This window comes from Salminus brasiliensis, chromosome 14 (genome assembly GCF_030463535.1).
Source record: "Salminus brasiliensis chromosome 14, fSalBra1.hap2, whole genome shotgun sequence".
NCBI classification, from domain to species: domain Eukaryota; kingdom Metazoa; phylum Chordata; class Actinopteri; order Characiformes; family Bryconidae; genus Salminus; species Salminus brasiliensis.
The window spans coordinates 7298608-7319076 of NC_132891.1; the positions used below are offsets into that span (position 1 = coordinate 7298608).

The 20469-nt window shown below is 40.9% G+C and overlaps 1 protein-coding gene across 3 annotated transcripts; it reads right to left on the minus strand.

The window, feature by feature from the left end:
* Positions 1–300: 300 nt before the first annotated feature.
* Positions 301–19613, minus strand: larp4aa (La ribonucleoprotein 4Aa). Of its 3 annotated transcripts, none has more exons than XM_072696456.1 (17): positions 18851–19613; positions 12023–12143; positions 10752–10895; positions 10530–10617; positions 10307–10443; positions 9959–10062; positions 9184–9294; positions 9020–9073; positions 8618–8830; positions 8378–8481; positions 7642–7683; positions 6150–6350; positions 5477–5528; positions 5202–5360; positions 4969–5090; positions 4619–4823; positions 301–3838 (listed from the first exon to the last, which is right to left on the minus strand). In XM_072696456.1, the coding sequence occupies exons 1-17, from the start codon at positions 18992–18994 to the stop codon at positions 3434–3436; spliced, it is 2406 nt and encodes an 801-aa protein (XP_072552557.1). In that variant the 5' UTR covers positions 18995–19613; the 3' UTR covers positions 301–3433. The 3 variants fall into 3 exon arrangements, with proteins under 3 accessions (XP_072552557.1, XP_072552556.1, XP_072552558.1); XM_072696455.1 differs by having other exon boundaries at positions 4969–5093; XM_072696457.1 differs by lacking the exon at positions 7642–7683 and having other exon boundaries at positions 4969–5093.
* Positions 19614–20469: the final 856 nt, after the last annotated feature.

A 20469-nucleotide genomic window follows, 5' to 3' on the forward strand; every position in this document is an offset into this window, starting at 1 on the left:
CAGCAAACCGCCAGAGAAGAAATATTGGCCCTGAAGCAAAACGTCTTCACTCCAAAATGCATCCAGGTATAAAAACCTAGTAACCACACTTCGTAAGAAAATTTGATTTGATTGAAACAAAAAAAAATAATAAACAACGGTAAATGAATAATACATTTCAGAGCTAAACCTTCGAATACTAGCCTTCAAGCACAGAGTGTCCAGAGTCAGTCAAGGGCAACGCAATCGATTCACACTCAGATTGTTAGTAAAAGTCAAATCAAGACAAAATGTGTCAATAAATGAACTGAAACTCTAAGCCCAAAACAAAATAATTTATTTTCTTTTTGACATTTTTTTATGCAGACAGCTAGAATTTAGTGTCTCCAACACGTTCAATCCATCGTTAAATTCTTCCCTTTACCACACCACCCCTAAAATCAATTAACAGTAATACCCCAAACATTAAGGAGAATGCTATTCCTGTAGATTTCAGCAAGCCTTTCAACATCAATATCATTATCTTATGCTTCTATGATTTCACATTACAGAACAGTAAGATTTTTTTTTTAACAAGTTAGTGCATTTTTGTTTTATTACACTAAACCACTAGCTGCTCAAATTCATTAATAAAAAGAAAACAAAACAAAAAATAATGTATAAACAATAAAAGCCCCAGTGATTCGTTATTTACTGCATTACTAAGCCTCTAGTAAATGCATCAAGTATTTTCTCTCTGCTGAAACCTCAAAAATATACAAATGTTAAATCTGTGATTCTCTCCCAATGTCATTTTTGTACATAGTCAGGAACCTGGCCTACATGGATTGGGATGAGAGGCAGGGGGAGGGGGGCAGCAGGATTAAAATAAATTAAAAGAAATAATTTCATAAAAGCAATACTTACAATGAATTAAACAGCAATACTGCATATTCATCTGATTACATTGTATGAGGGTTTAATTTTTTTTTATATAAACAGCACCAGTTCACCTTCACATCATTTTTTCTTTTTTGGCGGTGACAGAGTTCCTGCTTCCAAAAGCGCACTGCCCAAAGGGTGAAGTCCAAGACAGAACTCTCACCAGGTTGGGGGCCGTATATACGAAGCAGCCCTCTTATCCATGTGCTTTAGTGCAGACTCCAGATTCAGAGAGTAAAAGCTAGTCTAGATCAACGGAGTTCAATGCAGCTTGTAATCTTCCCACCCGCGATCATGAATGCTGACGTCTTCAGGTATCTTGCATGGAAAGGTCTGTGAAGAAATTTCAGATATTGCTCTAGCTATCTGAACAGAGAAGCAAGCAGCAGAGCTTTCCTTTTCCGGATTTGGTGCCACTCAAGTGAACCACTCAAAAGTTTAGAATCTAGGAGGGACACAATAAGCAAAATACTAAAGCATGATTTTTTTTGTCCCCTGCCTCACAGAAACCCGTTTGGTTGGAAATGCAACATTACATGAAAGGACTGATGTAGAATAAATGAACGACACCAACAACGTGCGACAATTCTTCTGGCATGGAAAAGAATGAATGCATTCAGACATGTTCTTCCAGCAAGGGAATCCAGTACAACGTTTCAACAGCCTTCGAGAACCATCTCTTCTTCAAACAGCCTACATCATGTCTCTCAGTTGGGAAAGAAGCACAGTCATGCATAATCGGACCTCCAGACTGCTCATGAAGTCATTTAGATAGATATTTAGATCAGGTAATCAAATTAGCTCAATTTACTGGTGTAGCCCAAGTTTTGTACACACTGCAGCCCGGAGACTTTGTCATACTATCAGGTTCCTGACCTGTACCTGCAGTCATTTGCATCATCTCTGGTCAAAAGCAAAGCAAAGAAACTAAAAGAAATGAAATAAATCGGGTCATTTCTGGACATTTCTATATTCAAAAATTATTATTATTAAAAATGAACTGCCCAGAATTTCATGATGGATTATCAACCAATTTCTGCTCTTTTAGCTACAACTGTGACAATATAAAGGATATTGACATCACTCAATTAAATAGGCTTCAGGTTCTCCTGACCTACATCACTATGACAAATCTACTAAGCACAATAGTTACTCATCATTAATTATTCATACTGAATGTCCTGATTTTGAGAAAAGAGGAAAAATGTCACCCAAAATGAAACTAAAAAGCAGCCATTGGCTTAGTCTGTCTTTCATTAGCCCAAACCAACATAAATGTTGTAAACACGCCATGTGCCTGCCTGATTATCAGGAAATATGAGCTTGCTCAGAAGCCATTCTGGGAGGATAATGCACAAAATAAAGGAAAAAACAAAAACAAAAAACAAAACCAACTCTAAAACATGAGATGACACTATGTACACGACTGTGGTCGTGATCTTTCACAGGCTATTGGTTACTCAAGCTAGCTTAAAAAAAAAAAAGCCTTTCGCAAACCAGCGATCCAACATCACTGCATTATCATTGGCAAACTTTGACCTTGAAGTGATGTATATGAATCATTACCGAGGCTCAACAATCCAACAACTCGTTATACTGCGCTTTACAACTGTCTAAATACCGGCTCTTCGATTCCAGAAGCATACTGTAATCAACAGCTAACGGCATGCAAATTAACGCAGAGAAAATTCCAGACCAACCGGTCCAAACCTCACTGTTGCACCTAGCTAATTCTCCAATCCACTCAAACACACTTTTGCATGTTCTAGATGGGTTCTAAACCCCAAAACTGATTAAAAATCAACACTACTGCAAAAACACCACATCCTTCCACTCAAAAGCTCATAAGTTCATGTACATTTCCCCCCACTCACTCCACACCACTTCGCATTCCCAGTGCCCTGCAAATGCAAACTAAGGAGAAAAGCCACCTTCAAAAAAAGTAAAGAAAAAAAAAAGTAAAAACACAAGATCAGATGAATCATTGCATGTCAACGTGATATCTTTGTATAGGTACATGACATACAGTATGCATGTTCCTTATTCTTCTTAGTGCATATGTTTTTTGCAGATCACCATTATCTCAGCTCATTAGCACTGAGCACTGGGCTGTTACAGTGCCCTGGGTCCCACCTCTCCCCAGCTGGATAAAAGGCCCTCTTCTCAAGAAGAGAAAAAGAAAGAAAGGAAAAAGGGAAAACAAAAAAAACAAACAACTTAGCTTTGATTTACATTCTGAGGGGACATTGTCAAGTCAGAAGCTCACATTTTGTTTCCTATATGATGACCTCCTTCAACTAGCTTATACTAGCTTCCAATGATCTCATGCCCGCATGTCCCAGTCTGTGCATTGTCATGTCATTAAATTTTTTTCCCCCCTCTGGATGTGCTCCAGGCAGGAGAGGTGGCTACTATTAGATCTTAAACTTATTTCATCTCTTTAATATATATATATATATTTATATTTATATATATTTATTTATATATATGCATGTGTATATATTCATACATTTGTAAGGATTCTGCTTAGTCTTTACTTTGGCGATACAGGGGGGATGTTCTGCTCTTTGCCAGTGTGTCTGGATCCTCCTTGGGGAGAAGTGCGGCGGGCGAAAGGTGGGCGTCTCTGCTGCTCTCGAAGTTTGAAGCCGCCTGTGTTGGCTCTGGGCGGGCCATTGTTGCGATAGAAGCCTTGGGAGTCGCGGGCCAGCCGGCCCTCCCGGGCCTTACAGTCCCCTCCTCGCTCCTGAGGACGCTCCTGCCGGTCAGCAGGCCTGGTGGACTGCTCTTCCACCTTGTTGACTCGCAGCTCTCTCAATGGCTGCGAGCTGGCGCTGGCAGGGGCAGAAGTGGTCGCTGGAGGAGGTGGTGGTGGAGGAGGAGGGGGATCCTTGGGTGGTCGCTGACACACCTCGGCATAGCTGAGCTTTCGAGGTTCCTGAAGAAGGTGCAATGGGAAAGAATGCGTGTGAAGAGACAAGACTTTAAAACTGAAAGGTCTGTAATGTAAAAGGCCATCAAACAGGCCCAACCCACCCATCAGTGTTTACAATGCCACATATCACATAGTGATATTAATCCGGAGACAATGACTCAATTAATAGTAAAAAATGTAATGTAATAAAGAATTAATTAAAGTTATGAAATTAAATCACTACCATTGAGTGTACATTATTTTATTTTTAACCTTTAATGTGCACCTATAAGTCTTATTGGACAGCATATTTAAATGTACAGGTACAAAAACATGAGAAATGCTTAATTAGCATTATTTACATAAAAATAAGACATTGTAAATTTGATTCTTTTTGGTAAATGACACCGAAAAGACATTTAACTCTAGCCAGCAAGGGGGAGCTGCTCATGGCTATGGCATTTGCAAATTATATACTATGTATAGGTGTTTGTTTACACACATGCAAACACCAGCCCATTAATCATCTCATCTCTAATTTGGAGGACACACACCACCCATGAAAGAAGCTAAACATCTTTCTGCACATTCAAATGTGTATTTTATGCAACCTTGATGAAGAGGTGCCATTGCGTGGGGACATTTACAGCCCCATTCAGTAAACCTCCTCCTGAAGCGCTACCTACCTGCAAGGGTGCAGCTCAACCCTGCAGGAAGGCAGATCTCAACGACCCCCAGGAGGAGGGTTGGTGTCCACAGGTTCTAAAAACAAAACCAATTCCCAAGTGTGGAGATGGGTCTCACCGGGATGGCGGTGGTGTTGGTGGTGCTGGTAAGGGAAGGGTTGGCTTGTGGTGCTGCAGGACTGGCTGGACTCGTCTGAGTCTTGGGGGCAGGTGCAGGCTGCGTGGGGGTTGGTGAAATGGCGGGGGTGGGGGTTGGGTTCACAGGCATCTCTTTATGGACCAAGGGCTCAGCTTTCTCCAGTTTCTTCTCCTGAGGGTTTGCACTAAAAAAAAAAAGAAAAAAAAAGAAAAAAAAAAAAAAAGGAAACCAATAGAACCAGTGGAAACAGTCAGTATTTGCATCGCCAACAACACAGACAGAGGTAAAAGCTCATTTGAGCATAATCGTCATCACACAAACAGCCTTACCTGCAGGCAGCAGGATCCACAGGATGAACAGTTGGTTTACTCACAGGCTGGACAAGCCTAGGGACAATCTCCTCTGAGGCTGGACCAGCAGGGCTCACAGTAGACTCTTTGTTTGTGTCCGACTGCTGGAAAAAGGTTATCTTATCACCAATAATCAAGGTAGGTCAACAGGCTTTTAGCAATTAAAGAAAGAGAACATGCCTTCACTAATCTTGCAGTTTTGCAAAACTAACCTTGTCTCTGTTCAGACCCCGTACAACGTCAGACATGCGGTTCTCCAGCACAGGTTCCCCCTGTGGGCTAATGGAGCAGCCAGGTAGTGGAGGGAAATTGGAAGCAGCCAGGTCGAACTTCGGTGGCGGAACTTTCACTTCCGCAAGTGGAACAGGCCTCTGAAGATGGAAATGAAAGAAGAGAAAGAAATAAAGCTTAGAGTTTTATAAAGAAAGTTTCCTTGAAAATAAATCTAAATAAAACAAAGCTGCCATATTCAGAACAGGAGAATTACCGCGGTACGTTCATCCTCTCTCCTCCTTCGAGTCCCTCTGTATGTGGTCCTTCTGTAAACACAGATTTATAACCTCAGTATTACAAAGCAGTGATGAGTGCATTTCTGGGGGGCAATTAACTCAATGAGTCACCCCAGCGCCTCTGACCAGGTAATCTTACTTCATGACGGGCTTGACGCAGGGGATTAGGGCTTTTATGGGGGAGGGGGCAAAAAGGTGGAGAGCTGTATGGAAAAGTAGGAGAGCAACACCTCATTACAAGGTGAGGCAGAATTATTTAAAAACTCTAAAGCCATGTTTCCCCACCACAAAAAAAGCCCCCTTTCCACCCCAAAATTACATTTTGAGAGAAATATTTACAGATTTATTCAGGGCAATGACCTGTAAAAGCTTTTAGTAGTTGGTGAGAAGCTATAAACAGGAATTTATTCATATTTAAACTAATCTGACTTGGGTTATGCGCCATTCGCAGCAAGTCCCTTTACTAGAGTTACACAGTGCATTCAGCAGCCTGTGGAGCCCAGAGCTGAGTTGCAACAACAGACGTAACTCTCTTTATAAAAGCTCAATAAAGCACAATGCTCTTGAAGCTGCCAGGTACAAATGCTACCTAAGGTTGCTATAAAAAAAAAAATAAAAAAATAAATAAAAATAATAATCATCAAATCATACCTTCCTCGCCCAGAAACAGTGCCGTCGTCTGTGGCCTCAGTGGAGGCCAGGTGAGGAAAAGAGGAGCTGAGCTCAGTGGAACCCAGCGCTGGGCCACTGGTGGCAGGAGGCTGCGGACTGCGGAGTCCATCCACCAGAGGCACAGGCGGGACAGTAGAGGTCAATCCATCGTTAGTCCTTGTCTGAGGCTTCACGTGGTTCCTGTTTAAACGTAGGCTAGCATTAGATTTCAAGGCAATGATCGACATCATCTGCTATTAAATGGATCAGTTTGGACAGTCTGGCTCATGATCAGTCAACATGGGTAGCATGCAGCATCTGCATAACATCATTGTAACTGCAAGCAAGTACAGAATGGCATTCAATCACTGCAATTCCCTGGCAGTGGACTAAAACTGATTACTTTGGCTTTCACACCAATGACACAAATGGGCCCATTCAATATAAAGGTATATGAAAACTTTCATCTCCAAGTCTCAATGTTTTGCAATACTGTACCGATTCTCAAAGACAGTATGAACAATGAATAGTTTTTATATAAAGATTGATTAATTAAACCCTGACCACTAGATACTGTTGTGCTCTCATCAGATCACACTGCATTAATTGGATAAAACCTCAGATTTTACACATATAGTTGGGATTAACAGCTTTCAGACAATTCGACTAAAAATATGTTTTAAATACATAAATAAATATTGCAATTCATCGCCTTGCTTACAGCATTGCAATATATCACAATATATTAAATCATAATCTCCATGTCATAACATGCACCATATCACCAGGATCTTGGCAATACACAACCCCAATCCAGTGGATAACTATGATGAGTTTCTATTAAAGTTTCTATTAATGAAAAGGTAAGCATTGTTTCAGCTGCACCAGTATCAAATATATACACTACAAGCCAGATCAGACTTGTTGTTTACTGCAGTCAAATGTTAAAACACTAGCCAGGGAATTTCTTTCAAACCTAAAAGCTTTCCCTGTTAGCAGTATTTTTACAAGCTACACTTCACCCAAAGCACAGAAAGATGACCACCACACAATGTTAGTTATTATGATGATGGATAAAAGAAACGTTATTTGGCACAGCAGAGACATTCAAGAAACAAACTGCTCTGGCTTAGCATGACAGTTGCAAAAAAAGGGTCAAGCATTTCACACAACCCAAAATAAACAAATAAAAATAACAAACATAAAATCAGATTTGAATTGGTATGGCAAGGCCATAAAGTGTCTCTCCAAACCAATACAAGCGTTACAACATAAGCATGTAATGAAGTCACTTAAATCAATCAACTGAGATGAAAGGTTAATATACATGGATGGGAGAGGATGTTTAGTTAACCAAAGAGATCTGACATGGTGGAATGGAGTATGTGTTACAACATCTCTGAATGGTTTATATTGGAGGGGGGGTTGAAAGTATGAAAAGGGTGGCGTGATAATTAGGCAGATATGATATTTCAAGCTGCAACAGCTGTACCTGAAGGCATTTATTACATTCTTTCTTGAATAGAGTGGAACACTGTGGGGACAATAAGAACATTCAGATGAAGAATCATAAACCATCAGGATCAACAGTTATTCAAACAACCTACTTGAGCAACCAGCTATAGCTTATTTATACGTACAGCATTTAGCTGATGCTCGTATATGCAAAGCAACTTCCATTTCAATTATGTAACACGGGTAGGTGAATGTAGTGTTCAGAGTCTTGCCCAAGGACTGGTTGGGCAAAGGACACTTTGCCAGCCAGGGAACAGGCAGTATTTTTACCTAATGTGTCACACAGACACCAATCCTAGTTCAAAATAATCCATGGGTGATTGTATTGAACTTTGTAACTAAATCAGTTCTTTAAAAGATTAATTTACTCAGAATTGGGGATACACATAATATATTAGACATACATATCTGTTGATGCTGATTTATAAACTTTTGTAAATGTAGTTGGGATTAGAGTCACAGTGACCTGTAACATTTCTTAACAGACTGGCAGAAATGCAGCAAAATGCATAACATGCAGATCACACATTCTCTAATAAATATGTAAAACATTGGTTTGCAATTTTAGTAAAATCCAAATCCATCGGATTTGTTAAAAGCAAATCTATAAATACCAATATAATTATGAATAAAGTAATTCACAGTAATAAAAAGGTACAATTGCTACTGACGTGCTAAAAAACGTCACATCAAGACAATTCAGAAGTACAAACCGATTTCTGTTGAAGGGGCGTCCGATGTTGAGAGAATTTGAGCCAGTTTTGTAGTGTCCAGGTGAGTTAAACCCATTAACAAACCCACTGTTGGGAAAAGGTGCCTGTGGGTACAGGAGAACAGAATTCATATGGTTCATATAAACATAAAAAAAGAAAAAGTACAATTAGACACAAGGCCTGGGGAATTGTACACATCACGCTTCATTTCAAACTCAATATGTGAGTAAAAGGCCTCACCAGAGGAGTCTCAAAGTATGGAGTTGGAGATGGAGTCCAGGTGGGGGGTACAATGCCGTAGAGTGGATACTGCTGCTGGGGGCTGTAGACAGGCTGCATAAAAAGTGGCGAGCTGTACTGAGACTGTGTGTGTGACTGCTGTTGGTACACACTGCAGTCCAGGCTGCGGTAGCCGTTCTTTGCAAAGAAGGTGTTGATGGCCTTGATCCTAGCCTGTGGAGACGAGGGACGACCCATTACATTAGTAAATAGCAATATTTCGCTAAAAAGGAGAAAATACTTTTGTTTTTATTTTATTTTTTTTTAATACACACACACACACACACACACACACACACACACACACACACACACACACACACACACACACACACACACACACACACACACACACACACTCACCATGATGGGCTTTCCCTGAAATGTTTTGACTTCTTCCCTTAAGTATTTGTATGCCTGTGGGGGGACATAAATGAATAAAACTTTAAATGTGAAACTTGGCATGCACAGTGAAAGTCCCTAAAAAGCCCTGAAAGTCCCTAATACGACGAAACGAACGTATTTACCTGTTGAGCATCTGTATCTGATTGGAATGTAATGTACCAGTTATTGTTATGCGCAAACTCCACACTTATGACCTTAGGACAGTTGTCATTCTTGAACAAGGCTTCCACCTCCTAGAAAACAGAACAGTATGAGAATAAATTAAAGAGAAATCCATAAAGATTCAGACAAAATACGACTTTCATAACGGAGAAGAAAAGCTCAGACAGATTTTCGTGTTTTTCAGGGTTATGGGTACATGGACAAAGGTAAGCAGGAATTAAGGTTAGGACCAGCTACACCAAAGGCCCAGTCACCAACAGTATAGAGCAAGAAGGGAGGAAGAGTGTAAGTGGGTGTCAGAAGAGTGGAGGATGAAAAGTAATAGAGCATGTACTGCAATGGCCTAATCTAGAAGTGATGATTATGTAAGAATTATGAATGTGAGAAGGCTGTATCTGTATCCAGGCTCATTGTTTCTTTAACCCCCTCCACCACTAGGTGGCAGTATTGTAAGAAAACATTTCACACGCAAACATATGAGTTTTCCTAAAAGCTGAATTAAAATAGAAAAATAAATTAAAATCACAATATCGCCTTACTTCCAGTACTGCATTGCATAGATTTTACCCTCTTTACTGTAATATGTACTGATCACCAGGTTCTTGCCAATACACAGCAGTAATAAGAATCTCTACTATCTACAAAATGATTATGTGGAATCCAAGGTGACACCCAAATTACAAACCCAGGCTGAGGGAGGAGAACATGGCATAATCAGGGATGTAATGCTGTTACCTCCACAGGGGTCGTTTCAGGAACCTCTCGCAAGATGATGATACAGCGTTTGTGATTCGGCCGCACTTTCTCCCCCTTCTCATCCACTTGAACCATAGGAGATGCTGCAGAGAAGAAACAAACAAAATGACCAGATGGTAGAACGTAAAAATATTACATTAGAACTAATCATTACTTACTCATTCAAATAATTATAAAATAGAACCTACTTTTTATTTTAAACTTAGGGGGAGGAACAACACCACACACACACACACACACACACACACACACACACACACACACACACACACACACACACACACACACACACACACACACACACACACACACACACACACCACTTACATCTCAACACATCCAAGATAAGGTCCATGTCAGTAGTGAGGACCTTAATTCCCTCCATGCTGGCAATAGTCCAAATTGGGACAAACTGGTCACTGTCCATTTGAGATATTAGGTAAAGATCCTTTGATAGATTTTCCCTGTTGATAATAAACACAGCAAGTGAGACAAGAGACCCAGAACAGAGGTGAGACTTAACTGCAGAGGCTTCACAGACCCGGCCTACCTGGAGAAGCAGAATTCCAGCTCTTTCTTGAGAGACTCGCGCAGACTCTCTGCTGAGAGGGGCTGCTCCTCAGACAGTTTAGATTCCACTGTGTCCAAGAAACACACAACAGCATTCAGAGCTTGTAATAGACAGCAGCGGCACAGACAAACGAGGGGCTACATGACCCTGAGCATTTCAACAGATCAATCTGAGCTGAGCTAATGTGTAAATGCTACTTACCATTAGTTCCACTGGTGGGCTCACAGACAGAGAAGTTTGGGTGAGGGGGATCCATGCCGTTGACCACACCTTCTGCAGTGGCAGAGCTACCGTTGTCCAGGAGCGCAGAGAACCCAGGCGTGTATGGTTTACATCCATTGGGCTCTGAATGAAGCACAGGCGATGCAGAACAGATGTCAGGCATCTCTCTTTCAGAATTAGCCCATTAATGTTCAGCACAGACAGCGACAGAACGTTGCTTTCACTGTAGTAAACCATTTCACTGAACTTGGAGAAGTATATTGTGAATATCAACATTTCCAACATGGTTAATATGTCAGTCACGCAAAAACCTTGTATCTCCATTTTAACAGGTTTTGTAACAATCTTAATTTGGCTTTTTTTTTTTATTGCGTCAAAACTTCACAATGAATTGACCAATCTGAAACCTGAAATAGGGGTTTTCCTACATCATCCCCTACTGAAAAGTTAAGAAGTTGCCATTTTGGAGATAGGACATAGGCCTAAGTGTCACAGCAAATCAACTGCATGTAAAGATTTATACCGATTTCAGAGAGTATATAAACATGAATATCATCAAATACACAAATGCTGATTTTTTACCCTTTATGCTAGCCTTATTTTATTAAATAATTTTTCTGCTGTCTTGACTTTCTCCACTTTAACATTGTATATTCCAATTCAAATGTCTGCATATTCCTAATTATCTCAGATTTCTTGCTCTTTAAGGGGAAGAATTGTATTATGCCATTTTCACAATAGTGGCATAAAATGGTCTTCAAGAGTCACTAATATAACTTTTAATTATTTTTGGGACAATATACTGTCCAAAAACATGCGTTTTAAATGCCAATGCTATTTTACTGGTGCATTTTAAAATGATTTTCATTAAATATTAGAGCTTGGCAATATGACATTATTTCATCGTATCGTGATAAATGTTATCCTGATACACAATATGCTTTTCTAAGCATATTGAGGATATTGTAAGTGCTTAAAAGAACACTACAATTCAATACAAACAGTGTAATTAGACTGGATTAATTATATAAGATGCAGATGATGTTGAATAAATCACTGTATTTAGAAAGGGAGAATATGAATAGTTTTTAAGAACCTGTTGCTGCTGATGTTTTTAGTCTGTAATTACATGCATTGTGAAAAATGTCTTTTAATATTGTGATATAGTATATGACATTTAATAAGCCACCCCTCCCTATTTTGTCCACCTTTATACAGCAAGCTATTTTCCAGGAAGTCTGCTAGTTTACCTTCAGTCATACTGGGCTGGGACCAGGCCTCAGTGCCATCCACAGGAGCCTCAGTTGGTGCAGCTGGAATCTCCTGCCACACTTTGGCGTTGGGGTTCAGACCGGCACCTTTTGAGGTCACCTGGCGAACAGGACATCAGATTCATGTTACCACTTTTAAATTTGAGGACAGCTCACCAATATATGCAAAACTAGACATACAACAAAATCTTAGTCAAACAACACAAACAAAACATGTTAAACTGCTTAGAAACAAGAGTGGAAACATTTTACCACAACCAGTGAGCATCTCCACCATTTTTGCTATTTAAAGGTCAAGATAAGAGTATTAAGAGTACTAACTCAACATTTACATTTGATGCAAATTCAGATTTTTTTAAATGCATTTTCTCCCCAAATTAGACTGCCAATTACTCAACCCGTACATGGAACACACTAAAATAAAAAATAAAAGCAAGGGATCCATTTAACTGGTGCAGAGCTCACAATGCAGAAATATCTGAAATATCTATGAAAAAAAATATATGGCAGAAATGCTTTGTTTACCTTGCTGGAGAAACATGCAGCTTTCTTTGCTTTTAAACCAGCACTAAAGAACACGTTCATAACAGGGAGAAGCAGGCTAACGGAAAATGCGCACACGCTACGGGGGGAGAATCACCACAGTATTTTTACCACACTATAAAAGTGTGATCACTGTAGTGTTTTAAAAAAAAAAAAAAACCCACAACAACAACAACAAAAAAAAGAAAAGAAAACTGTGAGCAGATTTAAAATATTAAACCCACTATAAAATGGCCAGAATGTCTCATGAAATCTGGTAATATAATGAGTAATTTTATTGATGTATTATTTAAAGAAATACGCAAGATCAAATCAGAATTGGCTGTATCTCAGGATTAAGAGACTTTGATCAGATATCCCAATAATATTTTATTTAATTTCGGTTGTAATGTGTACCTTCAGCTTCTGTTTATATATTTGTTTACTTAACTAAAAAATAGTTTGTATTCTGATGCAGAAACAAACCCAAAAAACATCTTTGCCTTGCAACAAGTGTGTTGCAAGCATTGCAGAGACGTTGCAGGTAGTCATGCATCATGTGACCTCGTGAACTGCTGTAGATCCGCCATGTCGGATTCTGGTGCACGTTTTAAAAGACAGTATGTTGCCAGCCTGTAATTTTGTTTATTTCTGACTCACCCAGGCAAACTACAAAACCTAGTCTACTCACACTCAGCAAATGTGACTCTAAATATAGTCTACAGATGTGCAAATGCGCCAGACTACACTTATTTCCCCAATACTACGCTTATATTAAGGTCATGACTTTGCTCGTTCATCCATCTCCAAAGGTAGAAAGCTGAGACACACCCCTCAGATGCTTTACTATTATGCAGCAGCAGACAGTTTGGTCTAGTTTACTGTTTACAACACAATACTAAATAAGAGATTTAATCCTAAACTGTCATATGTAAACCGGTACATTCCTATTGTAGGACATTTCAGAGACACAAAAAACACAATTCTACCAAGACAGCTGACTGGTGATGAGGGGGCTTGATCAGCTGAACAGTTGTTAAGGCCTCCCTACCAAACTAACGATGACCAAACACATTCTTCAGCTTACTGAAAGTTCTGACTTCAAATCTGAGCGAAGTTTTAATAAGGATAAGAACTAGACACCGATTCAGAAGGCCAGCGGCTGACCATTCGATCAGCCTGCTTATTCATACACACATTCTTACTGAGCCATAACTCACATACGTGAGTTAGGGTGTAGATGATGACCAGCTTCGAAGGACAGCAACACTAATTTAACCCACAGATTTAGAAACAAATAAACATTCATTTATTGATCCATTTAATGCAAACCACAGGAAGCCACTAGAATTCCAACACATGATGATACCTGGGCTCCGAAGTTGTATGCTATATCCTACAATCACATTTACTGTACCTCAAACATTAAGTTACACAACCACAGCCGAAACGTACGTGTACACAGCTGCAGATTTCACATCAAATTCAACTGTGCTGCATCTCATCTCCCGACCAAGTGAGACTACAAGTGGCTAAAGGGCTACAGCACCTGACGGAAAACTTTGTGCGACATTAGCATTAGACGTTAGCAACTCCGAGCTCTATTGCTGATTTATTACACTTTCAGAAGCAAATAAGAGGCGATCGCAAACTACAATTTACACTACTTTTACACAAACAATTCTTATGTGGATCACAACCACCAATCCAGCTTATCCCAAAGGCATTAGATGAAGCCACATTGCACCAGAGAACAGGGTTCCATAGGTTCTACAATCTATAAAACCCGTTAGTCACCGTTTGACATTTGGCATGAGAAATGAGGTCATGACTGCTTTGACCATAGTGTCAATACTTTTGCTGCTGTCTATGACATCAACGCTGAAAATGTGTTGACCTCAATATTTTAAGTCGACTAATAAGGTTTCTTTTTTCCATTATTTTTGTGACGGCTAGACTTTTGTCATTACCACTAAAAAACAAGTCCATTAGGTCGTTTCTAGCTCCAGTTCGGACTGCTTGATTTTAGGCTACAATTTAAATAAATAATAATTAATAATAATAATAATAATAATAATCTTGTCAGGGCTGCAGGGAGTCCGTTTGCAAAATAGTGTATCCAAAGACCCAAGGTATCAAAAATATGAGATCACCTGAAATTAGTGCAAAATAAAAAGGTGGTCTGTACAACAAGCAAAGTTTTGAAGGCATGCTACAGCAGCACACGAGCAAAGCACGAGCATCTGAAGAGAACACACAGGTGCTTTTCTACATGACCGAACGCATTAAGTGGTAAAACCACCGTAACTTCTCTATTAATGTTTAATGCATGGTTTATACTCGGCGCAACACGAAAGTCACAAGGGTCCACACTGTTAAAATGCCACCACACACCCAGAGGTGCAAACGCCTAGATACATTTGATACAGTTTTGACTACATGCTGCAAGTGAGCATAAACACGTCTCTGCTGTGAGGAACGTGCACCCCTTCCGCCATCACTCCATACCTATGACTCTATTCGACCATTATTTTAAGCACATTTATTTGTATGCTGTATGGCATAAACACACTACATCACATACACTTTGATAAGGGGTATAACAACACACACTGCACTGGTGACCATTATACTGTCTGGTTTAAACGTATAGTTTTGCGCTTTACCTTCATTTAATGTTTTTATATTTATATTTATATTAACAGTCAAAATAATCAGAATCCTAAATGCTCAATGTAACTTTTTGGAGGAAAATGAACTGTTTAGATTATTCGACTAATCGTCAAAATAATTGATAGATTAGTCAATAGAACAATAGTTGTTAGTGGAAGCTCTACTTAAGTGCAGACCCATTTAAGCCCATTTATACTCAAAAATGTATGTCCTGGACGTTTTACTGCAAACTACAAACACACCATTCACCCATACACACGTCAAACTAGGGCTGCGTATTGGCAAGAACCTGGTGATACAATACCCATGGTGATACAGGGGGTTATGATTCAATATGCACTATTTGGACAAAAGTATTAGGACACTTGCTCACTCAATATTTCTTCTAAAAACAAGGGTATTTAAAATAGTTTATCCTGCTTTTGCTGGTGCAAGTGTTTCTACTGCTCAGGGAAAGTTTGTAGAATCACCAACTTACCTCATCCTCAACTCCCCAACCCATCCCAAAAGTACTGGATAGAGCACCAACTATCATTACAGAGAACACAGTTCCACTGCACCACAGCTTTAAACCCCCTCGAGCTCACGCCTGGCATTAGGCATGGTGCAATACTTTACTACAGAGACTAGCTAAGCTGCGTGTGCACACATTTGCACTTTTTTTGCAACTTTAAGTAGCTGAAAGGATTTGTTAGATGGGGTGTCCATCAAATTTGGACCCTTAGTATATTGCTATATACACACACACGATACGGCAAGCAAGATGATTTTTTTGTGGTGGTGGTGGGTGGGGGAGTTAACACACCATCGCTATTTATCAGTTAGGGTTTAAACAAAACCCAAAATTCATCACTATCTGCCACCAATCCTTACATGTAAACAATTAATTAAAATTATGTACTGTGAATTTAAGTGAAATTGAGTGCATCTTGTGCAAGCAAGCCAGCAATGTCCAGATCAGCTCGTTTATAGGCTATCTTACCAGTGAAGGGCATTGTCCTGTGTGTAATTCATACGAAGCAGCAGTGGCGGTAGCGAAGGAAGCAGAAAACTTTCTAACCGCCCCCTTTCTACCGCACTCGTTCCTCACTACATTCCACCTCTGAGCATTTGTTATCGACCCCTTACGTGCATTTTCTGAAAGTGCTGAGAGGGCTGCAGACCAGCAGACACTGGGATGGATATACTCTTCAAGTCCGCCACAACACCACAATGTGTCTGCTGTATTTCACACTCACTCTGGCCCTGGCAGCACCACCTTTCATTTAAAAAGGAAGAAGGTCCAGTAGACCACTGTTCTACAAGAGTTTGACCAGATAAATCAGGTGATAGAATTAAAAGCACAGCTCACTTCAGGCAAGCAGCAGGACGGCATGAAATATTTAGCTTATTAGCCTGTTTACACAACAGCATAAATAATAAATCACAACTGCACATGCATGACTGAAATATGCCAAGAACCAGGAATGCAGCGATATCCATATCGGTATCAGCAGATAATTGCTTATGCAGCTCCAGATAAGCAGCATGTGTAGGTGTGTAGGGGCATCTATACTCACATTTGTGCATTTTATTTATTTTACTGCAATTTCTACATAAAGAAAGAAGATCAGATTTTCTTGTAATGCTGATCTATATGGATTGAGTCCCAAGCTGAACATTTTATGGATGATTACGTTACATTTTCTTAGTGTACGCAAGACTTAAGCTTTGTTGAGTGATATTTATAAAATTCATTATATTGTACACATATCAAATTTCACTAATGTAGACTTTGGATTTCCTAGGGAGGCGAAACCAGCGGGTGTCAGTGGCTCTGCACAGCACAAATTAAAGAAAGAAGCACTAAATCCCAAACTGTCTGGGGATTCCTCAGCGTGCTAGAAGAAAATGAATGTCACTGGTTCATTAAGGATTCAGGAAATATAGTCACCTGGAAATCAAGACTGCTGACAGTATTTCTTGGCTGTTCTCCTGGAATGCAGAAGTGCGTTCCAGCCTTTAAGCCTAATGCAGAAACGGTGCTGCACAGGCCACTGCACTGTCACCAAATGTGCAGAAACTCACTGGGTTTGCCATTATTATGGTGATAAAATACATCACAATGATTTTCTAAGCATATCATGGGTACTGATTGTGCTCAAGCCCTGCAATAGGAGTGAGAAATTATTGTACTAACAGCTTGGAGTGTTTAATAACTGTATAATATGCATCAGAGCTACTGAAATTAGCTCAGTTTGACTACTTTTATACATCAGCATGCTTTTTCTAGCCCGGCTTCCAACTTCTGATGCTTAAATATTTATCACTGGGACACGTTACATGTGAATGGGGGCACAATTGTGAGCAACCACCTGCTCCAAATGGATTGCAGTGCTCCTCCTCAGTAACAACCAGTTTCAGAAACAGCTGTTGCACAATTATCAAGCTTTAGCACCCAAGTAGTTCCATTAAATAAACCCCGTTGATCCTCAAATGCAGCCCAGTGACAGCTGCTTCAGAAGGACGTGTGCAGAATGGATAGATTAGGCTGTAAAGAGACGATGCATTTGGTCAAAACAGTGGCCATGAGGCCTCTCTGCATCTCCTTTAGGCATAAAAACTCTGCTTTTGAGATGGTTAACTGTTTTAATAAGTAAATCAATGATGCATCGCATCATTTAGAGTCAGAATGACTGTGAAAACACGGACCTAAGAGGAGCTGACTCTGTATAAAGGCTGGAGCTCGTTGTCATATGACTGACATGGTAAGCTTACCAGCTAGCAACGGTAGCTAGCTATCAAACAGGCCGCTACCATTAGCCTTTAGCAGACGCTGCAAACAAAACGATTAACCGTGATATCTTCAGCTACCTGCTGTATATGAAGAACCGTGCAATTTAGTCCTTAATTCATAAATAAATTAGCAGCGAATCCAGTGACAATAACGCCTGTCACAGCTAAAATCAATAAAAACAATAGAGCAGGGGCCCGAGTCGCTAGCAGCCACCCAGCTAGCCAGCATGTAGCTAGATAGCTAGCTAGCTAGTTAGCTAAAGTTAACCTAGTTCGCTAAACATAGCAAACAATAGAGGCTTGGAGCTACAAAGTGAGGGATTAACAACGTGCAAAACGTTCACAAAGGCCAGCAGACTGCAGCAGACCTGGTTATCGGGGTGGTCGAGTCATAAATAGTATATAAATATATATTTAAAAATGTCGACTGACAGGCCAGCTACGCCAGCTAGCTATCAAGCTAGCTACGTTGCTAAGTGTGGTTAGATATCTATAGCTAATAGCTAGATACTCTCTGAAGCTTTATGAAGAAGCTTCACGTCATGAACAACTTGCCATTTAGGTGTGTGTGTGTGTGTGTGTGTGTGTGTGTGTGTGTCAATGCTAGACCAAATTAACACCACCCGTCGTTGGCCTTATTTAGCAGGGCAGCTAGATACCACCGCTAACTACACCTCTCTCGCCCCCCCTCCCCTCTTCACCTCCTCCTCCTCCTCCTCCTCCTTCAGAAAAGGCCGGTGGTGGTCGCTGGCTATCGCGACGGCTTGTTGTTGTGTGCTTTTTAGGAAGGGAGAGGGAGAGAGGGAGGGAGGACAGAAACGCAAGGCCCCGACTCACCATCTCGCACGAATCACCGCCGGTCCCGGGTGCGGTCCCGGTCCCAATCCCAGTGCCGGTCCCGGTCCCGTCCTCTCCGCGGGTTTTCGGTCCCGGCTGCTCAGCCTCCTCCTGCAGCGGCTCTCCGCCCTGCTCTGAACTCATCGGCCGCTCCCTGGCTCTTACTCTCGCTGCGTCGCCTCCGTCTTCCTCTCCCCGGCCGGGCCCCCACGTGTGTGTCACCCACCCCCTTTTCTTGATCACTATTCCCAGCTAGCTAAGGAGTTACTCGGACTAATATAACCGTCACTGCGACCGCGACCGGCGTCCTAACAGCCCGGGACGTCCACTTTTAACTTCCCCAGCTGGTTGTGATCGCTAAGCTAGCGCGCTATGTCGCTACGTCGCTACGTCGCACACTACGAGCTGGCTGGCTAGCTAGCTAGCTCCTCTGCTAACAGGCTAAGCGGGCTGCTCAGTGCATCGATGATGATGATGATGGTGGTGGTGGTGGTGGTGGTGGTGGTGGCGGCAGCAGCAGCGATGATGATGATGATAATAATACGAAGCAACCAGGCGCGGACGCGTGCGAACAGCCACGACAACTAGGACAGCGGACGAAAGCACGACAGAGTAGCAGATCCGTCTCTAGCGCGTCTTCCTCTCCAGTAACTCAGGCGCCAGAGCCATGCGGCGCATTCCTGAAGGGGCAGCCCGAGCGGACACAGCGGACACGCACCTTCTCTCCGAGCGGGCGGACATTAATGCGCTCCGCCACCGTCCCAGCTTCCCCAGCGACCTCCTCTTGCCCTCTGATGTCTTTCTTTAACATCCGGTTAGCGAAAAAACAAATGGCTAACTGAACCATTTTCTACAGTAAAAGTGCTGTTTGATGGACGAGGCGTTGTTTTAGGAAAGGATGTTTTGGCCAAGAAATATAAAATATATATTAAAAAAAAAAAATGAGTAAGAGACAGGTGCATACAGGGTATTTCAGGGCAAAAAAATAAATAAATAAATAATTGTGTTGTTTCCTGGATTTAATAAGTCATTCTCCTAATTTAATACAACGTTCCCTCGATATAATCTATAGTCTATTCCCTCCGTTTAATTAATACAAGCTTTTATTAAATAAAAGCTTAATTAACAGCAATCCCTTTGAACCATGTTCAACTGTCCCTTTTACCACATTCACACCACATACATCAACTTAAGAGAATCACATTAAGTGTAGGTGAAATATAATGGCCAAAAACATAAATGCCTGTACGCAGAACAAGATACAACCACGTTAATATCTGACTTTAGGCATGATTTAGTCTTGATTTAGTCTCAATTATTTCTTTTAAGAATTGTCTGCACTTGGGTACCGATCCGCAATCCCTAAATTGCACGTCACTGCCGGTCCAGAGTGTGTTTAAACAGTGAAATCTGGAGCGGCAGCAGTAGGAAACTTTATCAGTAGTCAAATAATTCATGTGGAAGTTGTTTTGGAGGGCAGGTCATTTAAAATGTGTGAGAAATGGCAAGATTAGAGCTAAGTGCAAGAGTCCGACAGCCAGGGTGTGAAAGTTGGCAGCTCTAACAAATGTCAGAACATGTGTGTAGATTCACAGGTGATTTCAGATAGTTACTAACAT

What these genes read in the sequence shown, in the direction of transcription:
- larp4aa (XM_072696455.1), bottom strand. Translation starts at nt 18,994, where the DNA reads ATGAGTTCAGAGCAGGGCGGAGAGCCGCTGCAGGAGGAGGCTGAGCAG. An exon ending in GCGGTGATTCGTGCGAGATG is followed by an intron (nt 12,144 to 18,850) that starts GTGAGTCGGGGC and finishes CCTGTTCGCCAG; the next exon opens with GTGACCTCAAAAGGTGCCGG. An exon ending in TTCAGGGAAAGCCCATCATG is followed by an intron (nt 8,831 to 9,019) that starts GTGAGTGTGTGT and finishes TCGTCTCCACAG; the next exon opens with GCTAGGATCAAGGCCATCAA.